At 48.2% G+C, this 25,355-nt stretch overlaps 1 protein-coding gene across 4 annotated transcripts in view; it reads right to left on the bottom strand.

Annotated features, from left to right (window-relative positions):
- AMOTL1 (angiomotin like 1) overlaps positions 1-25,355 on the bottom strand; it is a 75,071-nt gene that overhangs the window by 9,397 nt on the left and 40,319 nt on the right. For all 4 annotated transcript variants that reach the window (XM_040544214.1, XM_040544217.1, XM_040544215.1 and 1 more), the window contains 5 exons: positions 24,520-24,790; positions 18,356-18,500; positions 17,135-17,224; positions 9,430-9,575; positions 3,462-3,611 (listed from right to left, as the gene is read on the bottom strand). In XM_040544214.1, the coding sequence (XP_040400148.1) occupies positions 3,462-3,611; positions 9,430-9,575; positions 17,135-17,224; positions 18,356-18,500; positions 24,520-24,790 (802 nt within the window). The remainder of the gene's footprint in view (positions 1-3,461; positions 3,612-9,429; positions 9,576-17,134; positions 17,225-18,355; positions 18,501-24,519; positions 24,791-25,355) is intronic.

Here is a 25,355-nt window from a genome sequence, read left to right on the forward strand (position 1 = left end):
GCACCGGGACACCCCGGCCATCCCCTCAAGATGAGGCCGGTGCTACACGAGGGGACTGCCACGCCTCTAAGTAAGAGCTGTGGTGTCAAAGCGGGCCAGCTCGTGCTTCCTCGGTATGGACACCTCCTTGGCTGCCACGAGAGCTGTGCCGAGACCCCTGAAAGGGTCAGGGGGAATCCCAGGCTAAGCCCCAGGGTTAGTATTGGAGGCTGGGCAGGCTGACCTGGTGTGCAGCACCAGCACCCATCTCTCCGGTGCCAGGTGCAGGGGTCCGGCTGCCCCCTGCATACGCGTGGATTTTGTGGGATGCCCCAAGCCAAGGGAAAAGGTAGGAAAAAGAAGGAACAAAGCTTTAAAGGATATTCTTCTTGCCGGAGCTTCATCACACGGCTGGGTGGCGCTCGGCATGGGGAGGCAGTTATTACCAGAGGGTTTATGTATTAAAAAAAAGAACAGAAGAAGGTGGCGTGTAACCTAGCTACAGCACAACAGAGAACGCTAGTCAGAACAGCAGCTGGGAAAATACCCCAGGCGTGGATTTATGCCTGTCTCTTCTGGCACATTTCGGCTCTAAGGTGCCCTCAGGAGGTGCTCTGTGTGGGCGGCAGGTTGCTTTCCACCCGGCTGGGCAGGAGATCCCCAGAGGCTGCGAGGTGGCTCCCGGGGGATGCTGAATGCAGCGATGGGTGTGTAAGCTCATCAACCCTTCACATCTACACTGCGAGGGAAGCACTTAGCCAGGCAGGATTCATCCCGCCCAGTCACAGGCACTTAATTACAGCACCTACGCTGCAACTGTAGCTGCCTCGAGCTTCTTTCTTTGCTGTGGAGATAGGGCAGAAGATCCAGCCCAGAGGAAGTTGGATGGGATGAGCCCACAGCAGAGGGACAGGCACGAAGCTGTGTCAGAAGTCAGCACAAGTAAATGCTGCTGGTTTTTTCAATAAAAAATACAAGAGATTTGTTACACTCCAGGGTGCACAACACTGTGCTAAAGGGGAAACTGTGTCAGGAGCAGCAGCTTTGCATCTGTGCCCCACCAGGAATTTCCACCGGTGAAGCAGGTCCCTGGCACACGCCATCCCACCAGAGCGGGGGCTGCAGCAGCCGTTTCCTTTTTCCAAAATACGTTTTCAGCTCTTCCTTCTAGACACTGATCTCCTGGTTACAGGAAGCAAGAGATAGCAGGGGAGGGCTGCAGCCCTTGGCTTTGGTGCAGTAATGACGCGTTTGGAAGACGCTTTCTGGAACAGCGCAGTAAGGAATAGCCCCTTAGGAGCAACTGCGGTGACTCTGCTCCCGCACAACAAGCCAGTACACTCGGATATTGTCAAGCTCCTGGCAGGAAGGTAATATTTTCGAAGCACAGCTCTGGCCTGTAAAATAGCATCCTGGGACACTGCGGGTGCCTGCCTCCTTCATTCGCAGTCAGAACGTCTGCCGGCCCTGCACACGCAGCCTGCAACACTAAGTCAGAAGGGTTATTACTTTTTTTGTCGTTGTTGTCCTAGCATCAGTGACAGTGAAGATTTGCTGTTTGGACTCGGCTGAGTTAAGGAAGAGAAGAGACTCTGGCTCCTTGTGTGCTGTGTCTCTTCTGCTGACTGGTAAAAGGAGAAAAAAGCTCTTTTTCTCTGCAACGAGAAACTATTTCAGGAGATATAACTGACAGCACAGAGAAGACAGCACTGAATTAAAAAGTTGGGGTCTTTTGAAGCAATGTGATTTGTTGCAGCGTTGTGGCTCACAAAGCAAAAAGTATCAAACTTAATAGGAAAAAGTACCCCTAAGTCACCCCCTCGACACTGATGTGAGATGTGAAATCAAAGAATCTTTCTTCTTAAAACTTCTTGAATGGGATGGGTGCAGGCATTTGGGAGCTATGGCAACCTAAAATGCAGTTGCTAATCACAGTTCTAAAAAAAAACTATGAAGCAACCTGTAAGCTAGAGATTTTTTTTTTTGCAAAAATAAGCAGACGTAGCCTGAACTCCCACGGCAAAGACTCAGGTGAGAGTCCATCCCAATTAATCTATCGATTTGCCCTTCTGTTCCAGCCAACAAAACAAAGCCTTCTCTAGTTCTAGTTTTACCCTCACTTGAATTTGAAGTGTATTTTCTCAAATGATCTTCCCTTTACCCCAGAGTCAGCACATTATATCCCCGCGTGATTTCTTTTTTAGAAAGGAGAAGAGCAGGCTAGGAGGCAAGTGAGAAGAGCTGCTGGAAGATGGCAGGCACAGCCTGTCCTCTGAGGCTGCGGTGGAGTGGACGAGAAAGATGCAAAGCACTGATGCGGCAGCAAGGAAGAGCCAAGAGGGACGGGAAGTGTTCCCAGAGAGGGACTTGCTCAAGTGGATTAAAGCGAGGGGTGGTGGGGCTGCCCTGCCCTGGGGATGCCGGGTGCGAAGGGGAGGTTTTCAGGTCCAGGCACCCTGACTCTGCAGGTCGCTGACACTGCCGGCCCACGGAGCTATTTCCCAGTTGCGTCCTGCTGGCGGGGTCAGCCCCTCTGCTTTCTGGCAACGTGAGCTCTCTGTAACAGCTGCTTCGGTCTTCACTGATAGCTCATAAATAAGGAAGGGTTGCTGTGGCAGATACATTTCTTGACAGAGATATGAGTGAGCCCTTCACGAGTTACAGCAGCATCGCGCCTTGCTTATGTTGCTGCTTTTCCCCAGGCGGTGGTTTGATATATGCAGAGCATCTGCTCACGCTGCTGAAGCCAGTACTCGTGGATTTGGCACGTGGTGCTGGCTGTAACCTGGAAATCCTCCCTGCGACCTCCTTGTGCTTCCCCTTTACACAGACGACTGGACTTGGGGCTTGGGGATGGGGGAGAGTATAAGAGACTGAGGTGCCCACCCAAAGGAATACCTGCATAAAATACAAGCTTAATGCCTCTCTAACCTATAACCTCTATAAATACCTCTAACCCTATACCTCTGAGGTCACAGGCTGTCAAAAAAAAGCAACAAGGACATAAAAAAAGAAATACAAGCCTGCATTTCTAGCCCATTCTGGACTAGACTTAGATCTAATTAATTTATTGTTGATGAAGGCACCATTTGTTTCCAGATCTGCTGTGGACAGAGCGTCTCTGGAACCTGGTACATCACCTTTGCCCAGAACTGAGCACGGCCTGAGCAGACAGTTGCTCCCACCTAACCCCACTTCATCCCTCCTTGCTTTTTCAATAAAAGATTGCCTGAAGACTACGGGCTAAATCTCCTGCCTGTACGTACCACAACTTTCCTCTCCTCTTTCAGTGCGGACCTGATCCTGCACAACCTGCAATTCCTGGAGAGAAGCCGCAAAGGACATCATCCCCCAGCAGGCAGATTTCACCCATCATCTGCTGAAAATCCAGGGTTAAAAGGGAAAAGTTTGGTGAACTGCCCAACAACCTGAAGCCTATGTCAAGGTGACTCCCGGCAGGGCTGCAAGCTCCCCGTCCTCACCTGCTGCATCCGCAGCGAGTCCAGCTCCCGCTCCAGGCGCGTGCGCAGCCGCCGCTCCATCTGCTCCCTCTTCTCGCAGGCCGCCTGCAGCTGCGTCAGCGCCTGCTGCAGTTTCTCCACCTTCTCCACGTAGGCCTGCTTCCTGCGCAGCTGCGGGGACAGGGGGTCAGCAGCGCCAGGGGACGGGGCACCCCCACCCCGCAGCCAGGACCCCACACGCTTGCCCACAAGCAGCCCCCCGAGTGTTTCTGAGCAAGAGCCACCGTGTTAGACGTGGTTTGGGCAAGCACATGGGCTGACCCCAGCTAGGAGACATCATAGAATGGTTTGGGTTGGAAGGGACCTTAAGGACCATCCAGTTCCAACCACGGGCAGGGACACCTCCCACCAGACCAGGCTGCCCAAAGCCCCATCCAGCCTGGCCTTGGGCACCTCCAGGGATGGGGCATCCACAGCTTCTCTGGGCAGCCTGGGCCAGGGCCTCACCGCCCTCTGAAGGAAGGATTTCCTCCTTAGATCTAATGTAAACCTCCCCTCTTTTAGATTTAAACCCTTGCCCTGTGACCAGCAGTTCTCTCTACTTTTGGCCTCCCACCACAGCACCAGGCACTCAATGACAGCGTAGCACAGCTTGGTAGGGACCCCCAGCGGGACCCAGCAAGCCTGAGAGCCCGTGGGGAGAGGAGGCTGCTGGACACAGATGGGTGTCAAAGCCCGTCCTAAAAAAGGTGTGTGCCCAGGGGTGCAGGGGGCCAGGCCCACAGCAGGGCCTGTCCTCACGGAGCACGGATGCTGAGCTGAAAACTCTCCCGTGAGGCAGGAGCAGTGGGGTCACTCTGCTCACCCCATGGGCTGAGGTCCCAGCCTCAGGAAGGCAGGCTCGTGCCTTCTCCTCCAACCTTCTGAATTCTGAATCATGAATTTTGTCACTGAAAGTTTTGGGGGTTTAGAGCTTCAGGCTTGAGGCTTGACTTAAACCCCTAACTTGGAGAGGGAGGGTGAATCTGTTTGAATAATGGATCAGATGGGCTTTGCCATTTCCAGTCAGACCCCATCTGAAGTCTGGGGGATAATAAGGGTGCGCAAGGTCATTGCCCTGATCACCATGATGCTCTTTAGGGCTTCTGGTCTCCTCTTCCTCATGTATTTGGGCACCTGTTTGAGACCTGAGTCTTTTCAGGAGCAAGACAGGAGGCAGAAAAATGCATTAACCCTCATCAGTGCTGGGGACCTACTTGAAATATCAAAGGCTAGACACGTACTAGAAGCTGGCTAGGTTAGAGCCAAGAAGATATTCTGGTGCCTACCTCTTTTTTAAGTACTTAAATCACTATTTAAGTTAACTGCAACGTGAGTTCTGATAGCGAAAAGATGTTCCCTAAACATCTGTGTGGACCTTGGAGATGTAGTGAGACATTTGCTGCCTTGTTCCTGGGCATGAGGAGCAAATAAGCACTGGTCCCTCTGGCTCTGGGGGACTCCCCTTCATCCAGCCTCCCCTGCCTAGCTTGGGGCTCCTGTGCTGCAGAGATGGTTTTTCCCCTGTGTAATGCCGGATTCACCAAGCCCCCCTACCACCAAATACAATGGTAATAAAATAGCTTTTTCTTAAAATTCTCCCACCATCCTAAATCCATCCATGTCCCAGATGAAGTGAAATTGTTCACGGCAGAAGAAAAGCTCGGTCAAAGCAAACCTCTGGCTCCCCAGCCAGAGCCAACAACCTCCCTAGCGTGACCTCCCTAGCCCCGCTGTAATCCAGGCTAATGCTCACAGCTCCTGGGGATCGCCACGAAAATTAATGAGATTATAATCCCCACTGGTCTCTGGCAGCAGCAGGAAGATTACATTCCTCGGGAGCTCCCGGCTTTGCAAGACAGACACATCGGTGATTTGTTAGCGAACGTGCTGTTTTGCAAATAGGAAAGTGCCTGCGTCACCTGCCAGCTCCATGAGCACGGATCTGAGAGGTGAAGTGGGTTTCCCCTGTCCCTCCTCGGCAGCAGACCTCATCCCCCGTGTCCTGCCTGGTGCTGGAGAGTCCATCTGTACCATGGCAGCCAGAACTGGGCCTTGCAGCAGCCCTTTAAAGCCCAGGGTTCACATGTTTATGCATGAGCATCCCTCCGTGTGTGGGGGTGAGGCCATGCACGCATTTACAGCCTTAGTAATCAATTTAGTCAGAGATATGCAACAAGACAGTTCCCACATTCATAAATTCACAGGAAGGTTCCTGAGCCAATTCTGGCTTTTTTTTTATCCTGCCTGTAGATCTGTAAGCAAATATTTCACCCAAGTACATTTAAAAATCAAAGTATAACATGTTGTCATTGAAATTAATGGGATTGCCAATTGAGTGTGCATCTGTGAGGGAGGGAGACCGCAATCAGAAACACATGATTCTAAGCTCCACTACCTCGCAGAGATGCACTCAAAGAAAAAAATGCCTGGAAGGCACGTCGGGAGGTACCAGTCCACTCTCCTGCTGCCAGGTAGGATCAGCTCTTCCTAAAACCTGCCGGATGCCTGCCTAATCTGTTTGCAAACCCTGCAGGAGTGGGGACTCCTCAACCTCCCCCTGCAAACTACTTCACGGTGTATTTTCCTTTACTGCCTGAAAACTTTTACCCTAACGTCTAATCTGTCTTTCTCTTATGCAATTTAAGCAAATTACTTCTTGTTCTGTTTCCAAATTGTGATCTACCAGAGCAAGAAGCATTTAATGAAACAATTCACATGTTCACAAGATCAGCAACTTGCCTGAACGCTGCCCTCATCCCAGTGATTAGGAAAAAAAGATTAAGAAGAGTTAAGGCCAAAAAGGGGCTGATCCAAACCTGGTCTTGATCAAGCAAGTAAGTCTGAGTAGAGACCAGTGAGTCTCACGGAAAAATATCTGCACTGTGAACATAACTCCAGTTTGAGGTACAGAACAGCAACTGGAAAAAATCTATGGGTTTGAGTTAAAGATCGTAAGAGATGGAGAATCCACTATCTCCCTAAGCAGGTTGTTCCCATGTTAAATACTCTGACTCTTTACTTTTGGCCTGATTTGCTTAGATCCAGCTCCCAAACACTGCATCTCATTATTTGTTCTTATGTTAAAAAGCCATGTTTAATCCGGCTGACAGCAATCTCTTCTTAACGTTCATGCATATGGACTGGAGCTCAGCCATCTCTTAACTAATTGTTCACAGCAAAGAACATCTTCAGGGCTTCAAATAAATTCTACAGCTGTTTCCTGAACCCTCTCCAATTATTCAGTCGTCTGAAGCGTCAACCAGACACACGATTCCAGCAGCAGTCTCCTAAATGACATGTGGTGGTAATACCACCTCCATATTTCTGAATTAAATCCTTCTACTAGCAGACATTCGGGATAACGTAGATTTACATAGTGTGTTATTTTATGTTAATTCGACTCAGTAACTGCTGCTTATTTCTCAAGCCTTGATTTAAAAAGCTTCTAAACTTAATTATTCTGATGCTAGAAGAAATCTGTGTGGATTTACAAAGCAGTGCATGAGGTGGAACTCCCTTATTAATAATAGCCATTTTTTTGCTTGAGAGATTTTGGATCTTTTGATATGTCCCAAATTATAGTAAGAACATCTGGTTTGAGATGAAGGTTCAAGACTTCAGCAGTATCTGGCTGCATATGTGTCAAATTGAGCTCCAAAACCTGGGGACTGTTAAAAAGGTGGTCGCATTCACTTGAACTCCCCCTAGAATGATAAATCAGTTAAACACTACTAGGTGGGTCTGCTGAGGCTGAGGGCTCTCACTGACAAATTCTGGCAAATATGGTCCCATCACCTCCACGTGGTGTCAACCCTTAGGTCTAACATGCCCCAGGCAGGAGGTTACCACCTCCATAACACCTAACACACCTCGAGCAGAAGGTTACCACATCTGTAACACCTAACATGCCCCAGGCATGAGTTTCCCAGGTCTCTAGAGGGGACCATTTGCCCTCTCCTCAGTTTAACTTCTGATCCCCATCCAGCAGGGGCACATTTTTATTGGATGACTAGCTAGGAACTGGCAACCACAAAGCCTTTAGGCACAGAGCCCTAAGGCTGCCAATGTGTTTACCACAGCCCAGCAGGCTCAGGGTAGTTTCTCATCCCACCTGCCTGGAAATCTGCATTTATGCTTCTGCTGCCTTCACCAGTGTGTGATCGGCAAGTTGGTGCTACCTGCCAGTGTCATACCAACAGTCTGTGGAGCAGCCAGGAGCTAACCACGCTTCTTCCCATCCCCTGCAGGATGTTGTGATTGCAGGAGCAGGTGTTGCTGCCTAAAACGTTCCTTTATTCAGCCACTTTATAACAAAATGCAAATCGAAAACCTCTGGTTGCCTTTAAGGCAAAGAGTATCAAGCGAGTAACAGACAGATTAAAGCTACACTAGCTCCTGCAGCTACCCCAAAGGGACTGCCCTAAATACACAGGGACAATGACCACACTTCAGTCTAATAAAGGAGCACTTAAACTTAATGTGATCCTCTTCTTGCTGCTGGGCGTATCTACCAGAGGCAATGGGGTTTTTAAAATGTTTCCAAATAAGAAGTCAGAATGGTCTAGTGGTCAGGAACAAAATAGCAATCACCTTTATATAATACTTTAAATCATTCAGACTGTGAGTAGCCATTAATTAGCTTAACTGGTGGTCTGCCATGCTGGATACCCTCATTAAAAAGCATTCAAATATCACCAAGGTCAATCCGTCCTTTCCAAGACAGAGACAGAAAATTAACTGCACTTAGCTAATTGCATGTATTTGATAAAAGACCTTGCCTGTTCCTCACAAGACCTCTGTGCACACAGCAGGCTCCTGTGGATTCATCCGCAGGCCAGCCTCAGGGATAGTGCAAGTGGAAAATGAGGCATTGAGGGGAACAGACCTGCCCAAGATCATGCCAGCAGTCTGTGCCAGAGCATGAGCCTCTACCTAACCCTGCTAGGTGAGCATCCTTCCCCTCACCAGTGGTCTGCCTGCTCAGATAATAAAGACTGCATCTATTTTATTCCCCATAAAACATCCTCTCTCTTTGTAGGTCACAGGGCCAGAGATTTCAGGGCCAAGAAGTCCTGTTATGACAGTCGTGTCTTATCTGCCAGAGTGCATAGACTTTCAGCTAATCATTGAAGGTCCTTAAGGAATACAATAAATTCAGATTTAGAGACCTCCAGTAACGGAGAACTGACAACATCACTCTTGGTTATAGATAAAACTGAGCATTACTTCCACTTTGAATTTGTCTAGCTTCAGCTTCCAGCTACCAGATGTTGTTCTGTATTTGTCTGTCAGTTTGAAGAGCCCTCTGTTCTTGGGATTTATCTTCCCTTCTGAATATTGATTTTCACTATCAGGCCTATAGGAACATTGCCTAAAAACATGCCGAGGGTTTTGAATAGATGGCACTCCTTGGGTTTCATTGTACAATAGTTTTTTCAGCTCTCATAAATCTTGTAGCTCTAAATCCTGGAGGTTTTGCCTCTAGCCAGATCAGCCTATTCTTCTAAGACTACCGTTGACATGCGAAGTTGTCAAGCCCTGCTTTGTTGTGCTGCTGTGCACACCTCAAAAGCCCCCTGGGAGAAATGGGATGCACCAACATCACGTGTTTATATCACAGTCCTGATTCAGTGAGTAGTCAGCTTTCTGTCTAATATTTCCGTTAAGTCCTACCAATACCTCAGCCACCAACTCACTCCAGTTTGATGACGGTCCTGGTTACATGTTGAAGACTTTGCTCTGAAAGCATCTGTGGTTGTGGTCTCCTTTGCCTGCTTGTCTGGCTCAGTGTTGTATAGCTATGTGTATTCTCTGTGGGAGGGACAGCGCGTGGGAGCAGGAAGACCTGCCACACCATGGCCAGAACAGATTTAGGACATGGATGGAGAAAGCCCTAACTGCAAACCACTGCTAGCCTCTGAGCAGAGGAATGATGCCCATGCCTCACCTCTTCTTCCAGTTTGATGACCTTGGCTTGAGCGTTGTTCAGGGCCTGGTCGAGGATTTCGATGTGCCTCCGCTGATCCTCGTTGGTGGAGCGCATGGCTGCCAGCTCCATCTCCAGCTTCTCCTTCTCCTTCAAGTGCTCCTTGTCTGGAAGAAAGACAAGAACAAGAACAGCTCCATGAGAACAGCTCACAGGTGCTGGGCCACATGCCAGAGGTAAGCTGCCACCTTCCTAGAAAAGTAAAAACTATGTGAAGCTGCAGCGAGTGGATCCATTACAATGTGTGCTGAGACACAACAGGCAAGGAATTTCTGCAGCCAGAGCTCAGTCTCTCGCCGCCCATCCTTATGCAAGCACCAGAGACAGAGACGAGTGGCATCTCAGGCTGCAGCTGCACTAACAGAGCTTGTGAACCTGTGAACCCTCACTCTTGTCCTTACTGATGAACTCCTAGCATCTTCCCCAGCAACATTTTGGCTTGCAGCAGTGACTCCTTCACCCCGCACAATGCCCAGGCACTGCTTGAGGACAGCCTGCATCAAGGACTGGTCGTAGCTGCCAGCTTGCATGTTGCCCTGCTCTAAGGGGCAAGAAACCTCGGTCGGTCACATGCATGCACCAATAAGGAAGAATAAGATAGGGGACATCTAGATGGGCTTTTTCTGTCTGTGCAGGGAAAGAGGAAGCCACAGGAGCTGAGATGTCAACCCTGAGGGGGCCCTGGGTGACTTTCATGTCCTGCATGATCTAAGTATCCAGCATTCAGTGCTGCTCTCCTGTTAAGCACCCTAATGCATGAAGAGCAAGCAGATATCCAGCAGATAACCTCCGTGACAAAAAATTATACCCTTTTTGGACAGGATTTAAAATAACACTTTAAAAAATGGCTAAATTCAGTCAGCTTTGCTCACATTTTTCCTTCATCAATGAACCTCAGGCCCACCATCAACTGCTGGCAAGCTGCACGTTGAAAGGCTCAGCGCCATCCATCTCTGCTCTGACAGTGCCGAGGAACCATTTCAGGGAATATGAACATCACAGGCTGGTTGCTGGATCTCCAACGTCAGGCTGCAAACAGTTAATGATGGGAGGAAGCAAGGGATGGAGGTTTCATTCAGTGAAATCTGAGATTTCAAAATCTGGCCTTCGTTTTGGATCACAGCAAAAATAGAACACTTGGAAAGCCTCCAGGAAGGGAAACTTCCTCCAAAAATTAATTTGGCGCCAATTAAACATTATTTTGATTTTTGACTTTCTAAACACAGCATTACAGAATTTATTATTTTTTAAATGAAGGAAAAAGTTGTTCCAAAAACATCCAAATGTGGAAAATCTGTCCCTGACATCTGTCCTCAGTCCCACCTGAGCATGAACACTCAAGCTGTGAGGCCCAGCAGTCACCTCCCCATATAGTCACTGAGGATGGACAGGACGCCTCACATGGCTGAAGCCAGCCCATTTCGGAACTGAACTGCCCCAGAACGGCCTTCTTCTTCCTTAATTATAGATAGAATGAGAATGGCATTAATTTACAACCTACTGGTACACCTCTGCAGTGAAGTGAGATGAATATGAGCTGAGCCATGTGGATCAAGGCACAAGTGGTCCAGGTAACCCCAAACCCACCTGGTCATCTCTCCATTTGTCCTAAAAGGAGGAACACCACCCCACAAAAGCAGACCCTGGCAGCAACACCAGCACATCAGGCTCTGTGGAGCCTGTGAGCGAAGCACAGCAACTGCTGTGTGCTCCACATCGCCAACTGGCACCAGGACCAGACGAGTATGACGCGGCCTACATCTTCCCACACAGGCCAGGAATTCTAAATCTGACAAGCAGGCCTCTTCCTTCAACACAAATACATTTACTTCAATACGATTCACCAGCAGAAGCATTAATATCTACTGTATGAAAGTGTAAATCCAGGCAAATTATCAAGCAGCTCCTTTTGTTAGAGGGTGAGGAGGCCAGAAGACGAACACTATTTCAGTCCTGTGGCATTCAGTCGTCTCACGCTGGGACCATGCTTGCTGTGCTTTGGACTTGAAACCTATGTTACATGAGGACTGTGTGTACAAAACCAGGATTTGGGACCTTCACTTTCAAGTTTCATCCAAGAAACTCAAAACACTCGGCTCGCCCTGCTGCAGTTAGTTTTCTAGTGCCCCCTAAAAGGAGGACAAGATCATACTGTAAACAAAATGACTGCTGAACCCACTAGAAAGCTGGCAAGAAAAAATCGCTTAACAGCTCTGAACAATTCTCCATGTCAGCTTTTCCCTGCAAAATGCTGGAGGTATACTTTATAAGCACTCTCCTATATTGCATTAATTTTTAGTAAAGAAGAACTCCATCAAACATACCTTAAATTCTCTTCAAGTATGTACAAGGTATCCTTAAAGTCTAAAAATCCTGTTTTACTGTATTACACTCTGCATATCCCTTCTATTTTGGCATGTGTTTTTTCCCCAGCAGACTCCAGCTAATAACTATTTCCATCTTCTGACAGGCCACTGCCACAACCCATTAATAAGGAATTCCCAAAAGGCTTCTCTGCTGTGGTTTACAGCACAGCTTTCCACCCACTGCCTCCGAGTGTCATACTGAAGACATCACACCTACGCTCGGGCTGGGTAGAAGAAAGAAGAGAAAAAGCGAAGAGCCTGCTAGGGTGCTTCACAAACAGGCATTTTGAGTTGCCAAGCTGGGTAGTTCCACCAAAAATAGACTAATCTTGGCCCTGCTTTAAAGCAGAAACATTAGAATTGGAGAGAGAGATTCAACCTGTGCCACCCCTGCCCTACAATCAGATGTGAGCCCAGCTTTTCACACAGACCCCATGCTTTAACAAAAGGTTTTGATCACATCAGTCTCGAAAGAAAAATGAGAAACATGTTTTTGTTTACCTATATCAGTTGAACGCTTGTCCTCAAAGCCACCCATACCTAAATACCTCATTATATCTAAGTATCAACTTATTTGACTAATTATGTGACCATATCAATACATCCCAAGCTGTTTTTCTCCTTGCTGTGATACTGCAAAGTGGTAACACTGACATCTTTTAAACACACTCCTTGTTCCTGCATTATGACCACTGGTGGAAGAAATTATATCAAACGACAGCAGCGAGAGCAGAATGTGCCTGCAGGAGATTTGCTGAAAACAAGAATCACTCCTATACCACGTTCCTTGTGGCATTTCCAATAATTTCTCGTATGCACGTTTGTATTTCTCAATGATCACTCCTCGTTCACAGCTGCTAATTCCAAAGGCGCTCTCTGGTGACCAGGCCTTTCTTAAGTAAAACCTGCAGGACTTATTTAGCCTCCAGTCAGTCTTGCAACTCCTGACACAGCAAGCGCGAGGAGGAGCTCTGTCATCTGCCATCCACAGGCATGGCCTTATGTCACAGCAGCTGCTGCCAGACCCCCTTCATCTGGGTGATTCACCAGGATGGGCCAGGGCACCAGAGCTGCCTTTTCTGCTCTTCCAGGTCCAGTCAGGCCTTGGCCAACTGCAGCGGCCTGACATCCCCGGGAGGGTGCCAGGATGGTGAGGCACAGGGCTGAAGCGTGCGATGGGCCCCTCGTATCCTGCCCCTTATCTCGGAACGACCAGCAGAAGGATTATCAAAATCTGAAGTGAGAACAGGGCCTTCTTGCCTGCTCCAAAGACCCTTCAGCTCACAGTTTCCACTCTTCCGCCCAGAGAAGCAGCAAAGCCACCGTCCATCAGTCCCTCTGCCCAAGCCTCTACAGCTCCAGTTTGGTAACAACTGGGCTGGGCCAAGGAAGGCCTGAGGCAGCAAAGCAGAACTGGGAAATGAAGCAGTTCCTTCCATCCTCACTGTCAAGTCCCAGCAAAAACAAACAAACAAACCCCACAACCCTCTCTCCCCCTAGAACAAAAAAAAAAACGATACAAATGGCCTCCCAAGATTTAACAGGCAACGTACATGAAGAAGTCTACCCTGAATGGGAGTGATAACCAAATGCTCCGTCTCAAGAGAGCATTTTTTGAAAAGCAGTAGCACAGTCTCAGTGGGTTACCATTTCTTTTTAGCTCATTCCTGCATCCAAAATGGCTTGGATTAAGCCTCTCTGTACATTCACCCCCATCGCTTCTGTGAAGATCACCTTCCTACTGATCGGGCTGAGCCCTGGCCGTTGTGCACACACCAGGAATGCAGCTCCATTCGTACAGCCTGGGCTCCCTCACTGCAAAAAATGAGACAGCACAGGACCCCCACACACTTCATAAGGAGTAGCTGCATTAACCCCTGTATCCTGGCCAAATGCCAGCAGAGCTCATTACAAGTTACTCCTCCTGCAGTTTTGCTCACAAATGGCACGTTCCTGACAGCTCTTTCGAGTCTTGGCCATGCAAAGACGAAGGAAAGGCTGGGAAGCTGCAGGCCTTTGTGCTCTGAGGAGCTGAAGTCCCTGGGTTAGTTTTCTCACATGGTGATTAATGGGGATTTTGTGCTGGAATTAATCATTATGATGAATTTTAATGTACTTAACAAATGGTTCAGTATGTGCTTAGTTATGGTCACCGACCTACGCAGGGATGCAGAAAGGTTTAAAGTTCTCTCCTCCTCTGTCGGAGAAAGTCACCACATCTCCATCTGCGTGTGCTTTTACGCACCCTACAGAAGTATCACCAGCAGCTTAAATGTGCTTTGATTTACAGCTTGGGCATTGCCCGTTGCATGTCATGAGGTTCAAGCCAGGGGAGAATTTGACCTTCACAAGTTGAAAACTGAAATTGGATTTCCCACCCACCTTCCTTTTGTAAGGTGGGGGGGAATCATGCAGAACAGATGCATTTTTTAATACAGCACTGTTTCTTCAGGCTCCTGCTCCCTATCCATGTGCCCTTGGCTCTGGGTGCATGAGGGCAGCAGCTCTCCCATCTCCCACATGTGAAGCTCACGGTGGTGAAACGACAGAGCTAGGGCCTCCCTTTCACTTGCCCATGAAACTTACGACTCTGTACTGATTATTTCCTGTCTTAATACCAAATGGCTCTCAGTCTGCCCAAAACACCACTCTCAAAAACATTTACTGTGAGCGTTTTCTTTGGCTGGGTTCATTCGATAGGAACATTTCTTTGTCTGGGATTTTTGGGACAGAGATACATGCACAAGTACTACACAGCATATCGACTGCACGTTCCCATGAAGCACGAGGCTCTACTAAGACGCTATAAAAACTGTCTGCACATCCCCCCTAATGAGTCCAGAGCCGTGCAGAGTTAACCCGGATGTGTACAGACTCCAGTCTGCCTCAGACACCTGAGAAAACAGTCCCTTGGAGGAACCCCTGCTCTGACAGAGTGGCTCAAAGTCCAGAAATCCCAGAAAAATACACAAAATTCTCAGACTCCACCAGAACAAATTTTTCCTCTGACACCCTGTATTATAACCTTTCTCTCCGGCCTGTGTCTTTGAAACCACCAGTCTTCCTGACTCTCCCTTTTCACAGCATCTTTGCCTCCTGCCTCTTCTGTTGCTTGTATGGGCCCACACACCTTCATCAGTTGCTGCTTCATGTCTTTTTTTTTTTTAAGAACCTTTTTCACTGACAAAACATCACGTAATTACCAAGGAACTAATAGGATGTGAGTTCTCTAACTGCACCCGACACAACAGGAGCATTTTTCATTCCACACAAATGCCTAGCACTTAATACTTGGAGGCATGCAGCCTGGCTTTGCCTATCCTTATTACAAAGAATAAGAGTTTTTGTCACCTTCTGTCCCCATCTCAGAGCACACAACTACTCTGTGCTGCTGCACTGCTAATGGAGAGAGCTGCCAAGAACTGAGAAGTGATCCCTGCATGCCCTGCCTCACGAGACTTCTTTCAGGGTATTCTTTCTGTGACTGGAGTTTTACCACAGTACTAATTCTGTATTTGCAGCGTTACCAATGGCAAGTGTTAAAAAACCTCAGAAGTTTTGTCTTTCTGCCTTCATCTCACCATAAGACTGGCTTTAAAATGGTAACATTTAGGAAGCTGCTAATGTTGGAGTCTTCTTATGTAACGTTTGGTTTGGGGGTGTTAAGGGTCATGTTTTCAGGTTGTTTTCCAAAAACTTTCTGAGCCCTCGGAGGAATGTTTGAGGCTGACACCCTGATATCGAGCTCATTCCTGTGTGTGCCAAACCAGTCCAAAGAACATGACTGAAGAGGACCTGCTTTACATGTGCCCACTTTTCTATTCTTGGAAGCACTCTGCATCACATTGGTAACATTGAGCTCTCTGGGCTAGACAGGAAACACTCCAAGTATCCAGCCCGTCTTATGTGATAGGATCTGAAAGGCTATATTTGTTCGCTAGCTGTGAATTGATAGCAGCAATATGCTGAGTGCACAGCACGGAGTTTTACTGCTAGATGTTTAGCATTAGAAGCACAGTGTGTGTTTATGTGCTGGAAAATAACTTAAATTCTGTCCATCCTGGGGATTTAACTCACCCTTGCAGTTACCATCGCATGTGAACACCGCCAGGCTGCCTCTATATGAAGACAGCAGAGCTCAGTCTGCAATTTGCTCTGTGCAGCTTACCCTGTTTGAACTCTTCCCAAGGAAGACAAGACTTACACAGCAATGCTATTTTCTTAACAGACCAGCCATTTGGATTCACAGCAGTACCTACACTTGCTAATATGGCAAAGCTAACACAGTCAAGGAAAAGATAATTAGATTCTCTTCTGGTTTGCGCACATATGCACCAAACCATCAGCGGTGTTGCTGTGCTGGCATCATCGCCGCAGGTGGGAGCTAGGAGAAGGCTCTCCTGCATTTGGAGAAGCTGGTGGATGTCGCAGGGCTGGTGGCGAGGCACACCGAGTGTTGTTAACACTGTGCTGTTAATGGAGATGGATGGCTCTCCAGCTAACCACTCGCAGTTGGAGCTCATCTTCCAAGAAAGCTCTCGGTGCAATAAATAAAACAGAAGAAATCCGCTGGACACAGGGTTCTGCTTTAATGGGATTTGAGCCCTCAAGGTACTGCACAGCTCCTGGGTGGTCAAGCCAAGCCCTTCTGGAAGCATACTGAAGATGCTCAGGATACACAAGAGGCTACGCGCTGTCGCACAGCATCCAGCTGCTCGGGTTTCGGTTTGCCTGGTCACGTGGAGCCACCAGCACATGGTGGGGAAATGCTGTAGTGCTGTGCTCAGTCATTATGGGAGCCTAAAATTTGATAGGAAGGGGTGTTTTTCGTAGCAGTAGAAACTACATTTTTTGTCTCAGCAGTCCTTTGTGAAAACAAAGGTCCAGCTCTGCTCTTCTTCTTGCTAATCAACCCATGGCACTGACAACAAGTCATCAGAGGTTGCTCTAGACTTTTCCCAGCCAAGAGAAGAATTTGGCCTCTCTAAAAAACATGTATTTTGAGAGATGATCCCTGCAAGCAACACTTAGCAATTTCAGACAAATATTTATAAAAAAATAAGCTAAGCTGTGTTACCATTAACTCCCACTGCCTATTTCTGGTGCTCAGAGAAAAGAACAGTCTAAACAATCCAGTTTGCAGCTTAAATAAGAGTGTATTATGAATTAGCTGAGTAGAACCAAGCCATAAGGACAATGAAAATTAACAGCAAAGCATTTGCCTCCACTCCAGTACATATATGTGTGTATGTATATATATATATATATGCACCTTGGAAACAGATTAACACAGTACTCACTCTGAGTGACATAAAGGCCCTCTGTGGACTTATCCTCGTGCCCATCGAAGTCTCTGCTGGCTAGCTGCCTGTTGGCTGTCTCCAGTCGTTCTGCAAAAAACAGGAAATACTTTAAGTATAAATATATGTATATAAAATTGTAGGCCAACCAAGAAAATAAGATATGTGCCAGCAGTGCAGTATAAATAGACTCTGAAGGAGGGCGTTTAAATGGAGGCTGACACATACATAAAAGATGAGACCTTTGACCTCTTCTGTGAAGCTGTCATTCAGATGTACAGAAGCTGGAGGAAGAACCTCTGCCATCTGCAGCTAATGTGTCCAAGCAGTTCGTTTCTCATGCTGTCCGAAACGTGCAATGCACTTGCAGTCTGACTTTACCCAGCTTTGCAAGGTGATGGATGCCTTCCCATGGCGGAGTGCAGCCCCTGGTGCTGCCAGATGCTCTGGGGCAAGGCGGCCTCCACCCTGGTGTCACTGATCCTTGGGACTGTCATGGGAAAGGAGCAGTTTCTGCAGCCGGGGATGATTTCCCCAGGGAAGGGCGGCTGTAAGAGGGATGAGACTCCCCTGCCACTAGCCTGCAGGGACACTGTGGGCAGTTTCCCACTGCCACCTGCCTTTGGGTATGCCCCCAACACACACCAAAAAAGAGCAGCCAGCCTCCTCACCTCCTCTTAAAAGTAGGAAGCTGCTTGCAAAGAGCACCTCACTGCACGAGAAGGTACCAACGTGCCCCATCAGGCACCTGGACAGCTAACAGTTACTCCTCCGTTTGCTTTCTCAAAAGGATATACCCTCAATTTCATAGGTTTTTAATACCAAAATAAGATACCCTTTGATACTTGCTACTGGTTTGTGAAGGCACTGAACTTCGAGATATATGGGTTGTATGGCAGCACTCTATATTGCAACTTGCTGTTCATTAGAGCTGGATGCAACTTCAGGGCTGGTGGCCCAGCAGTCAAACTGATATTTGCAAGTCTTAAATGCAAAGGCACCACTTAAAGCTGGCTTTCACATTTTGCCAGAAGGTTTGTTTGCAACCAGGGAAGCGACAGCAGTTTTGTCTTACGCCAGTGAGCAGGGCCTGATTTCTCAAGGAAGTTATCTAAAACGTGTGAAATTAATCCTCTAAAGCCAGCTACCCTGGAGCTTGTGAAAAGTGAAACTTGTGTCAGCTGTGGAAAACAAACAAAGAAACATGCAAACTTAACATACCACGGAGATCCCTGTTGAAATCGTGAAGTCTCCTAATTTCTCCTTCCAGTTTGTTTCTCATCGCTTTGTCCAGAGACTCCCTTTTAGTGGTGGTCTTGACCAGGCCCTCATAAGCTTCTGAAATCCTCTGAATCTCTATTTCAAACTGAAAGGAGAGAGAGCTCCCATGAAAGCCTAGCAGGGAAGCGTCCCATCTGGCATTCACCCGGAGCGTTGCGATGGGGTGCGAGTGTTGGGGCAATGCCTGTGCCCAGTGTCATACCTGGCTCTAAAATGAGAATTTCTACACATCACCAGGAACGTTATAGCCTTGAATCTTACCTCATTTCAGCTTTAAACCATTGTAGTTCACTCCTTTCTTCCCTTGACTGAATACTGCTCTACACAAGTTCTCTATAACAGGCCAAAACAATTTTGGGGGGTGTTCAATCTTCTTAACATCATCTCCTTGAAACCTGGCAAACTTGCAACTTAAAACCCGAATCCAAAAGACTGACAGGAAGGCAGTCCCAAGCAGGCTTTTGTTGCTCAGGTCAGTCAGATCCAGCTCTTTTAATTAGCTGACTTCATGTCAGGTATTACAGCTTGGCCAAATCATTGCTGAAGGAATGATCAGCACCAAGGTGGGAATCTGCTCCTGCATGCCTGGCTCTTGTGTTTGTGGAGAAAAGCTCGATAATGTGCATGGGCTGGAAACCCAAGAGATATATATAGCCTCCCACATACCTTTCTAAATCTGGTGCTTTTTGAGCCTCTTGAGTCACGGGTGGGACGGATTCGTGATTTGTGAAGCCAGGGTGCGAGCCCACCTCCACTTGTTGTGGAGGCAGGTCCCTCTCCAGGGCTCATTAAGCTTTGGGTTTAATGTGCCAGCTTCAGCGCTTGCAGAGTACAAGCTCCAGGACCAGGGATGCTGGAGCAGTCACCTTTGCCATTCGTACATTCGTTTCAGCTAACGATTCGCCACGGCTCCAAGACAAGGGTGACATGTTGAACCAGCCATAGCCCATGCTATGACACTTTCTTGGGTGAACTACAAATGATTATTCTGACTTTCCATCTTGCTCTTTCCAAGCAGGACCTCAAGGAAGCCCTGTTACGTTTTAGCTAATCACTTCTGGAAAAGCGGGTCCCCAGTCTGCCGAGACACTGCCAGACACCAAGAATGTTCCCACCACGGGGTCAGCATGCTCAGAGGAGCGCTGCGTAAATCCTAACTGCATCGCTGTAAAGTGTATGCAAAGATTATTTTTTATCCTTTCCTGCACTCAGAATGATTGGCAATGAATTTAATTCCCACCAACAGGAAACCAGTATTAAAAATATCATGCACTGGAGAATCTTGGTTTAAAATTCAGCCTGAACATTACTGTCATTCAAAAACAGACGGTAAGTTTTCTTTTTCATAGAATCACAGAATGGCTTGGGTTGGAAGGGACCTGAAATCCCACCCAGCTCCGCCCCCCTGCCATGGGCAGGGACACCTCCCACCAGACCAGGTTGCCCAAAGCCCCATCCAGCCTGGCCTTGAGCACCTCCAGGGATGGGGCATCCCCAGCTTCTCTGGGCAGCCTGGGCCAGTAAAGAATTTCCTCCTTATACCTAATCTAAACCTCCCCTCTTTTAGTTTAAAGCCATTACCTGTTATCCTACCATTACACTTCCTGATAAAGAGTCCCTCCTCAGTTCCTCTCCTGTGCTGTTATGTGTATTTTTCCTCACACACGTAACGACACAAGCTCATACAAAGCCTCATCAAAATGTATGATGTATTCCATGAGAAAATCCATTTTGTACGAATTTTGCAGAATCAGAACATACCGATTAGTTACTCAAATAACAGCATGGCTGCAGTCACTTGATCCTGTTATGGCTTTTTCTTTCTTTTTTCTTTTAGCGTGACCTCAGCTAGCAGAACTTCTCTACCTGTAAGTAATACAGGCTGTATTCAAGCTACCTTGCACCGTTCTCCTTGACCATTTACACACACTGAGCTTCAATAACTCTCCCCTTGAAAGGAAGGTTTGGCTCAGCAAAAATCATCTTTAAGGCACTTTCCTGAACCCTTAACTACAGGATCCCGGCCAGACATCATGCTCAGTTGGGTGCCCCAACATCTTCCTGCACCTCCCTTCTCCCACTGAGCCGTTACTGCAGGAGATGCCTGCAGTGCTCCTACTGCAGCAGAGCAGATTTGCCAACTCGGCAGGGGATTTTCCCAGCCCAGCAGTCCTGCCACACGCTGCTGGTGAATGCAAGGGCTGTGTTCGGCCCGTTCTCTGCTGAGGTACCCACATTTCCCAAAGCACATCACCACGCGAGCCTCCTCCAGCCCAGGAGGCAAAGACTTGCTGCAGGAAAATTAAGAACCTCCATCAGTGATGAACAAAATTAGAGGAGAGTAGAACAGCAAGAAATCATGCTGATGCTTCTCAGGAGCTCTGGGATTTCCTTTCCCTTCTTCTGCTGGAGGAAATAAATTCAGCCTCTTCTCCCCCTGGTAGCATCTAGAGCTGACCTACTCAAACAGCCCCCACAAAACAGCATGGGAAAGAGCCAGCCCAGCCCAGCAATTAAACTTCAGCAAGGTAACACTGCCCAACAAGACAAAACAACAGCAAAAAACCATAATGCTCTACTTTAGCGAAAAACTTAAAATTAAAACGTGCCCTTCCCACCCAGTTCTTTTTAGATAAGAACACCAGACAACACATCAAACAGCACAGGGATTAATTGCTGCCTTGTACCTTTCTGCACAATGTCTGTTCAGACATGACTTAGAATTTGACAACCCGCCGGGTTGATCCGTTCATAGGAATGCCCAGGGAGCAATCTGCGTCAGGCTGATTTTCCCTCTCTAATTTCTTCTCCTAATTCTGTTATGGGAATGAAAGTGCAGGGAGGGTTGCCCTACCTATAAGAACCTTGTTACACACAGATGAGAAAGAAGTACTTCTCATGACCCTTCCACTTCCAACAGCAGGGAAGAGTTTCCACGCCCAACACACGGAATTTAACTCACTGTTAGGTTTTTAGAGGTGGCATTCAGCTCAAGCTGTGGGAACACAGGAGGACCTGCCCCGTCCATGTGTTCAAACATGAAAAAAACCAGCACAGAAATGATAACGTGTATTACGGTTTTGGTTCAGGAAATTTTCCTGAAGAAAGAATGCACTTGAGCATGTGTTTTGCTTTAAGAGTCTGCTTACATTCCCCTGAAGTCAATGGGATTCGAGTCCACGCTCTGTTGACTGAAGTGAGACTTCAGCCCCGTGCCTGAATACCTTTCTGTTGGTGTCTGATGCAATCGACTCGCAGGGCATCCAAGATAAAGAGAGAGCCGTTCCTAAGAGTGTGAAAGGAAAACTGAACATTTTTGGGGCATCGTACCTTTTACTGAACAACGCAGTTTTTGTAAAATTAATAACTGGAATCCTTATTTTTGCCCACAAAATCCACAGGGAAGTCAGCCTTAAAATTCTTGCAGCCATCTTCACCAATAATGCTGCTGCAGAAATTTCTTAGCTAAGTTTAGGAGATTCTGTGAATAAAACACAGAGGAGGAGGCTGCAAAGATGGCAGTAGCTACAGAACAACAGGTCTTCTTTCTAACCTTTTTGAACCTTCTGGTCACAGATTTTCCCAAAGCTGAGGCTGGGACATGGTCTCTCAGAGCTGCCTCTCCTCCTGTGAAAGGTGGCTCCAAGAACACCCTGACAAAACACAGCACAGGAAAACTGAGCTGCTCTTGAGACTCCTAAATTCAGAGAGACCTGAAGCCTAAGCCCACTTTGGTGGGAAGTCATAAAATGACTTGCTGAGGATGCCTTCCACTCCAGATCACTGATAAAGGGGTTGAACAGGACTGGCCTTAGAATTGAGCCCTGGGGACACCACTAGTGACTGGCCACCAGTCAGACGTAGCCTCATCCACTACAACCCTCTGAGCTCTACCATCAAGCCACTTCATCACCTAGCATAGTGTGAACCTGCTCAAACCACACAGCTGGACAATTTGTCCAGAAGGATGCTGTGAGGGATGGTATCAAAGGCCTTACTGAAATCCAGAAAGATGACGTCCACTGCCTTCCCTCCATCCACCAAACAGGAAACTTGATCACAGAAGACCAAATTACTAAGGCAGGACCATATTTCCATGCCTTATAATTGTTTTACTCTTTGTCTGCCTTCCAACAGCACCCAGGATAACTGTTTCCATAACTTTTCCAGACTGAGGTTAGGCTAACAGGTCTGTAGTTCCCTGGGTCTTCTCTTACACCTCTTTTGTAGATGCCTATAACATTGGTCAGCTTCCAGTCAGCAGGGACCTCCCTGGACTCCCAAGACCCTTGGTAAAACTCCAGCTATAACGTCTGCTAACTCCTTCAGTACTCTGGGGTGAATCCCATCCAGCTCCACGGGCTTATGAACACTCAGCTGATACAACTGGTCCCTGACGATTTTGGTGACCACACATGGGAAGACACTGCTCCTCCAGTCACGATCCTCCAACTCAGAGGACAAGGCAACCCAAGATCTGTCATTAATATTAAAAACTGAGACAAAAAAGGCATTTCTCCACCTTTTCCTCTCCCTTACTTCTTAGGTGACCATCTTCATCAAGTATCTGTCCAATGTTTTCCTTAGGCCTCTTCTTGCTGTTGACATACTTGAAAAAGCCTTTTTTTGTCGTCTGACACCACAGTGGCCACTGTCAACTCAAGCTGAGCTTCGGCTTTTATGTTTTCTCCCTACAAATGTGAACCGCAGCTCTGTACTCTCTGTGTGAAGCCTGACCTTGCTTCCAGAGTTCATATATTTTCTTTTTCTTAACAAGTTCCAGGAGAAGTTCCCTGTTCAGCCAAGCCAGCCTTCTGCACCACTTGCTTGACTTGCAGCACAGTGGGATCACCTGCTCCTGGGCTTTTAAAAGGCGGCTCTCGAAAAGCGACCAGCTCTCATGGAGCCCTGAACCCTCTACAGCAGATTCCCAGGGGACACTGCTAACTAGCTCCCTGAGAAGCTTCAAGTTTGCTCTCCTAAAATCCAGGGTGGTAACTCTGATGACCTTTTCTCTTATTACACCAACCATTTTGAACTCAACTATTTCATGATAACTGTGGCCAAGACAGTCACCTGCTGTCACATCTACCACAGGGTCTTCTCTATTCCCAAACGTCAGGGCTAGGAGGGCACCTTTCCTCGTTGGCTCACTAAGTACTTGTGATGGAAATTATCTTCAACGAGCTTTAGGGCTTTCCCAGACTTGTTGCAGCAGCTTATATATTGTGTTGCCAGTTTATGTAAATAACTCACACGGCCTTGAGCCCTTGGGACCCAAAGCCAGCAGACCTGGGGAACATCTCTGCACTGACTTCAGTGAGCTCCCAGCATCTCCTTTGTTTAATTTTCCCTTGTCTTTCCTTGTCAATCCAGGCAGTGAATGAGGCATCACCCTTCTCCAATGAAAACGTCCAGTGTGCATACAGAAAAACAAGTGCAGGATCTCTTTGCAAACACGTTTTTGAGTAAAATCTTTACCAAATAGTTCATTCAGCTATGGGGGCAGTGCTTTTTGAACCAAGATGTCCAAACATATGTGTCTAAGATCACCTTTTAGAAACTCAGAGCAGTCACCGATGACCTCTATGCCAACCATATTGCCCAAACCTCATCATTTTGGTTGTTCAACCACGTTGTTCAAATCACATCAACCCCATTGCTGACCTTTATGGTTCCAGAGAGAGTGGAGTGCCATGACAGAGAATTGTGTTGAATAAAACAGCTCAGGACAGATGTGGCCGTGCTCTCCAGGTGCTCCTCACATGCAGCTCTGCTGTCTGTGCAGGACTTGGCTGCCCTGGGGAGTAGACCCTGCTCGCACAGGGCTTCTGGAGCATGCTCATGAGAAGCTGGCACTGAAGGATGGAAGGGGAAAGTCCCCATTTGAAGAAAACTCCATGGGCTGCCTCATTGTACCTCAAAGGCAGAGGAGTCCATGGGTCTTGGGGCATGGGATTACACTTTTGGGAGACCACCAAGGAGAGGCAATGGTTAGACACGACCCATTGGTACGTCCCCAATGCAGACATGACTGAGAACATCTTGAGGGACCCAAATGCAGGAGCACCGAGCCCAGACCCCATCCCCACCCCTCCACGTACCTTCTGCAGCTTGTCTGCCTTCTCGTAGTACCCCTCCAGCTCCTGCCGCAGCACATGGTTCTCCTCAGAGAGCATCTCCACCATCTGCTGCGCCCGCTCCACGATGGCGAAGGCATCGGGCGTCAGCTGCGGGCCTGGCGGCGCGGGTGGCTGGGCAGGAGCTCCCAAGGAGCCCGGGAGCAGAGGGCCGGCGGCGGAGGAGGCCTGCGAGGACATGGGGCTGTGCTGCTGGGCCGGCGGCGGCGCTGGGAAGGGCGGCTGGCATTGTCGGCTGCGGGGAAGCACAGGCAGGGGAGGCGTTAGAGCCACGCAGCCTCAAAATGCACGCGGGGGCTTCAGCGTGGTTTATTGATAGGGTTATAACTGTACGGGCGTGATTCTGGCCTTTGGTCGCTCCTAAATACCAACAATCGCGGCGGGGATGGGGGAAATTGTCTCGTCGCCTGCTCCTGACAGTGATGTATACAGCTGGCATGGAGGGATAAAGGAAGCATTGAGTGGAAAGCGGCATTTTTGCCTAGGTGCACAGCTAATATTTCAGCGCTCAGGCAGCCTCTCCCTGCCCCCGCCTCGCCGCAAACCCCACTGCCGACGGACGGATGGGACTGCAGCACAAGGGGCGCCTTACTCACCCTTCGAAAACCGAGCCGAGGGGCTGAGCGGCCGAATTCGGAGGCGAAAGGAAGTGATGTGAGCGGAGCCGCGTCCCTGCGCGGCATTAGCAAGCGGCTGAGGGAAGGGCTGCCGCCGAGCTGCTGGAAGCACACCGATCAGTCACCACGGGCAATGAAAGCCATCTTCCAGGGCAAGACCTCGTTGTGTCACTCCACGGCTAG

Source organism: Cygnus olor, chromosome 1 (assembly GCF_009769625.2).
Source record: "Cygnus olor isolate bCygOlo1 chromosome 1, bCygOlo1.pri.v2, whole genome shotgun sequence".
Lineage (NCBI taxonomy): Eukaryota > Metazoa > Chordata > Aves > Anseriformes > Anatidae > Cygnus > Cygnus olor.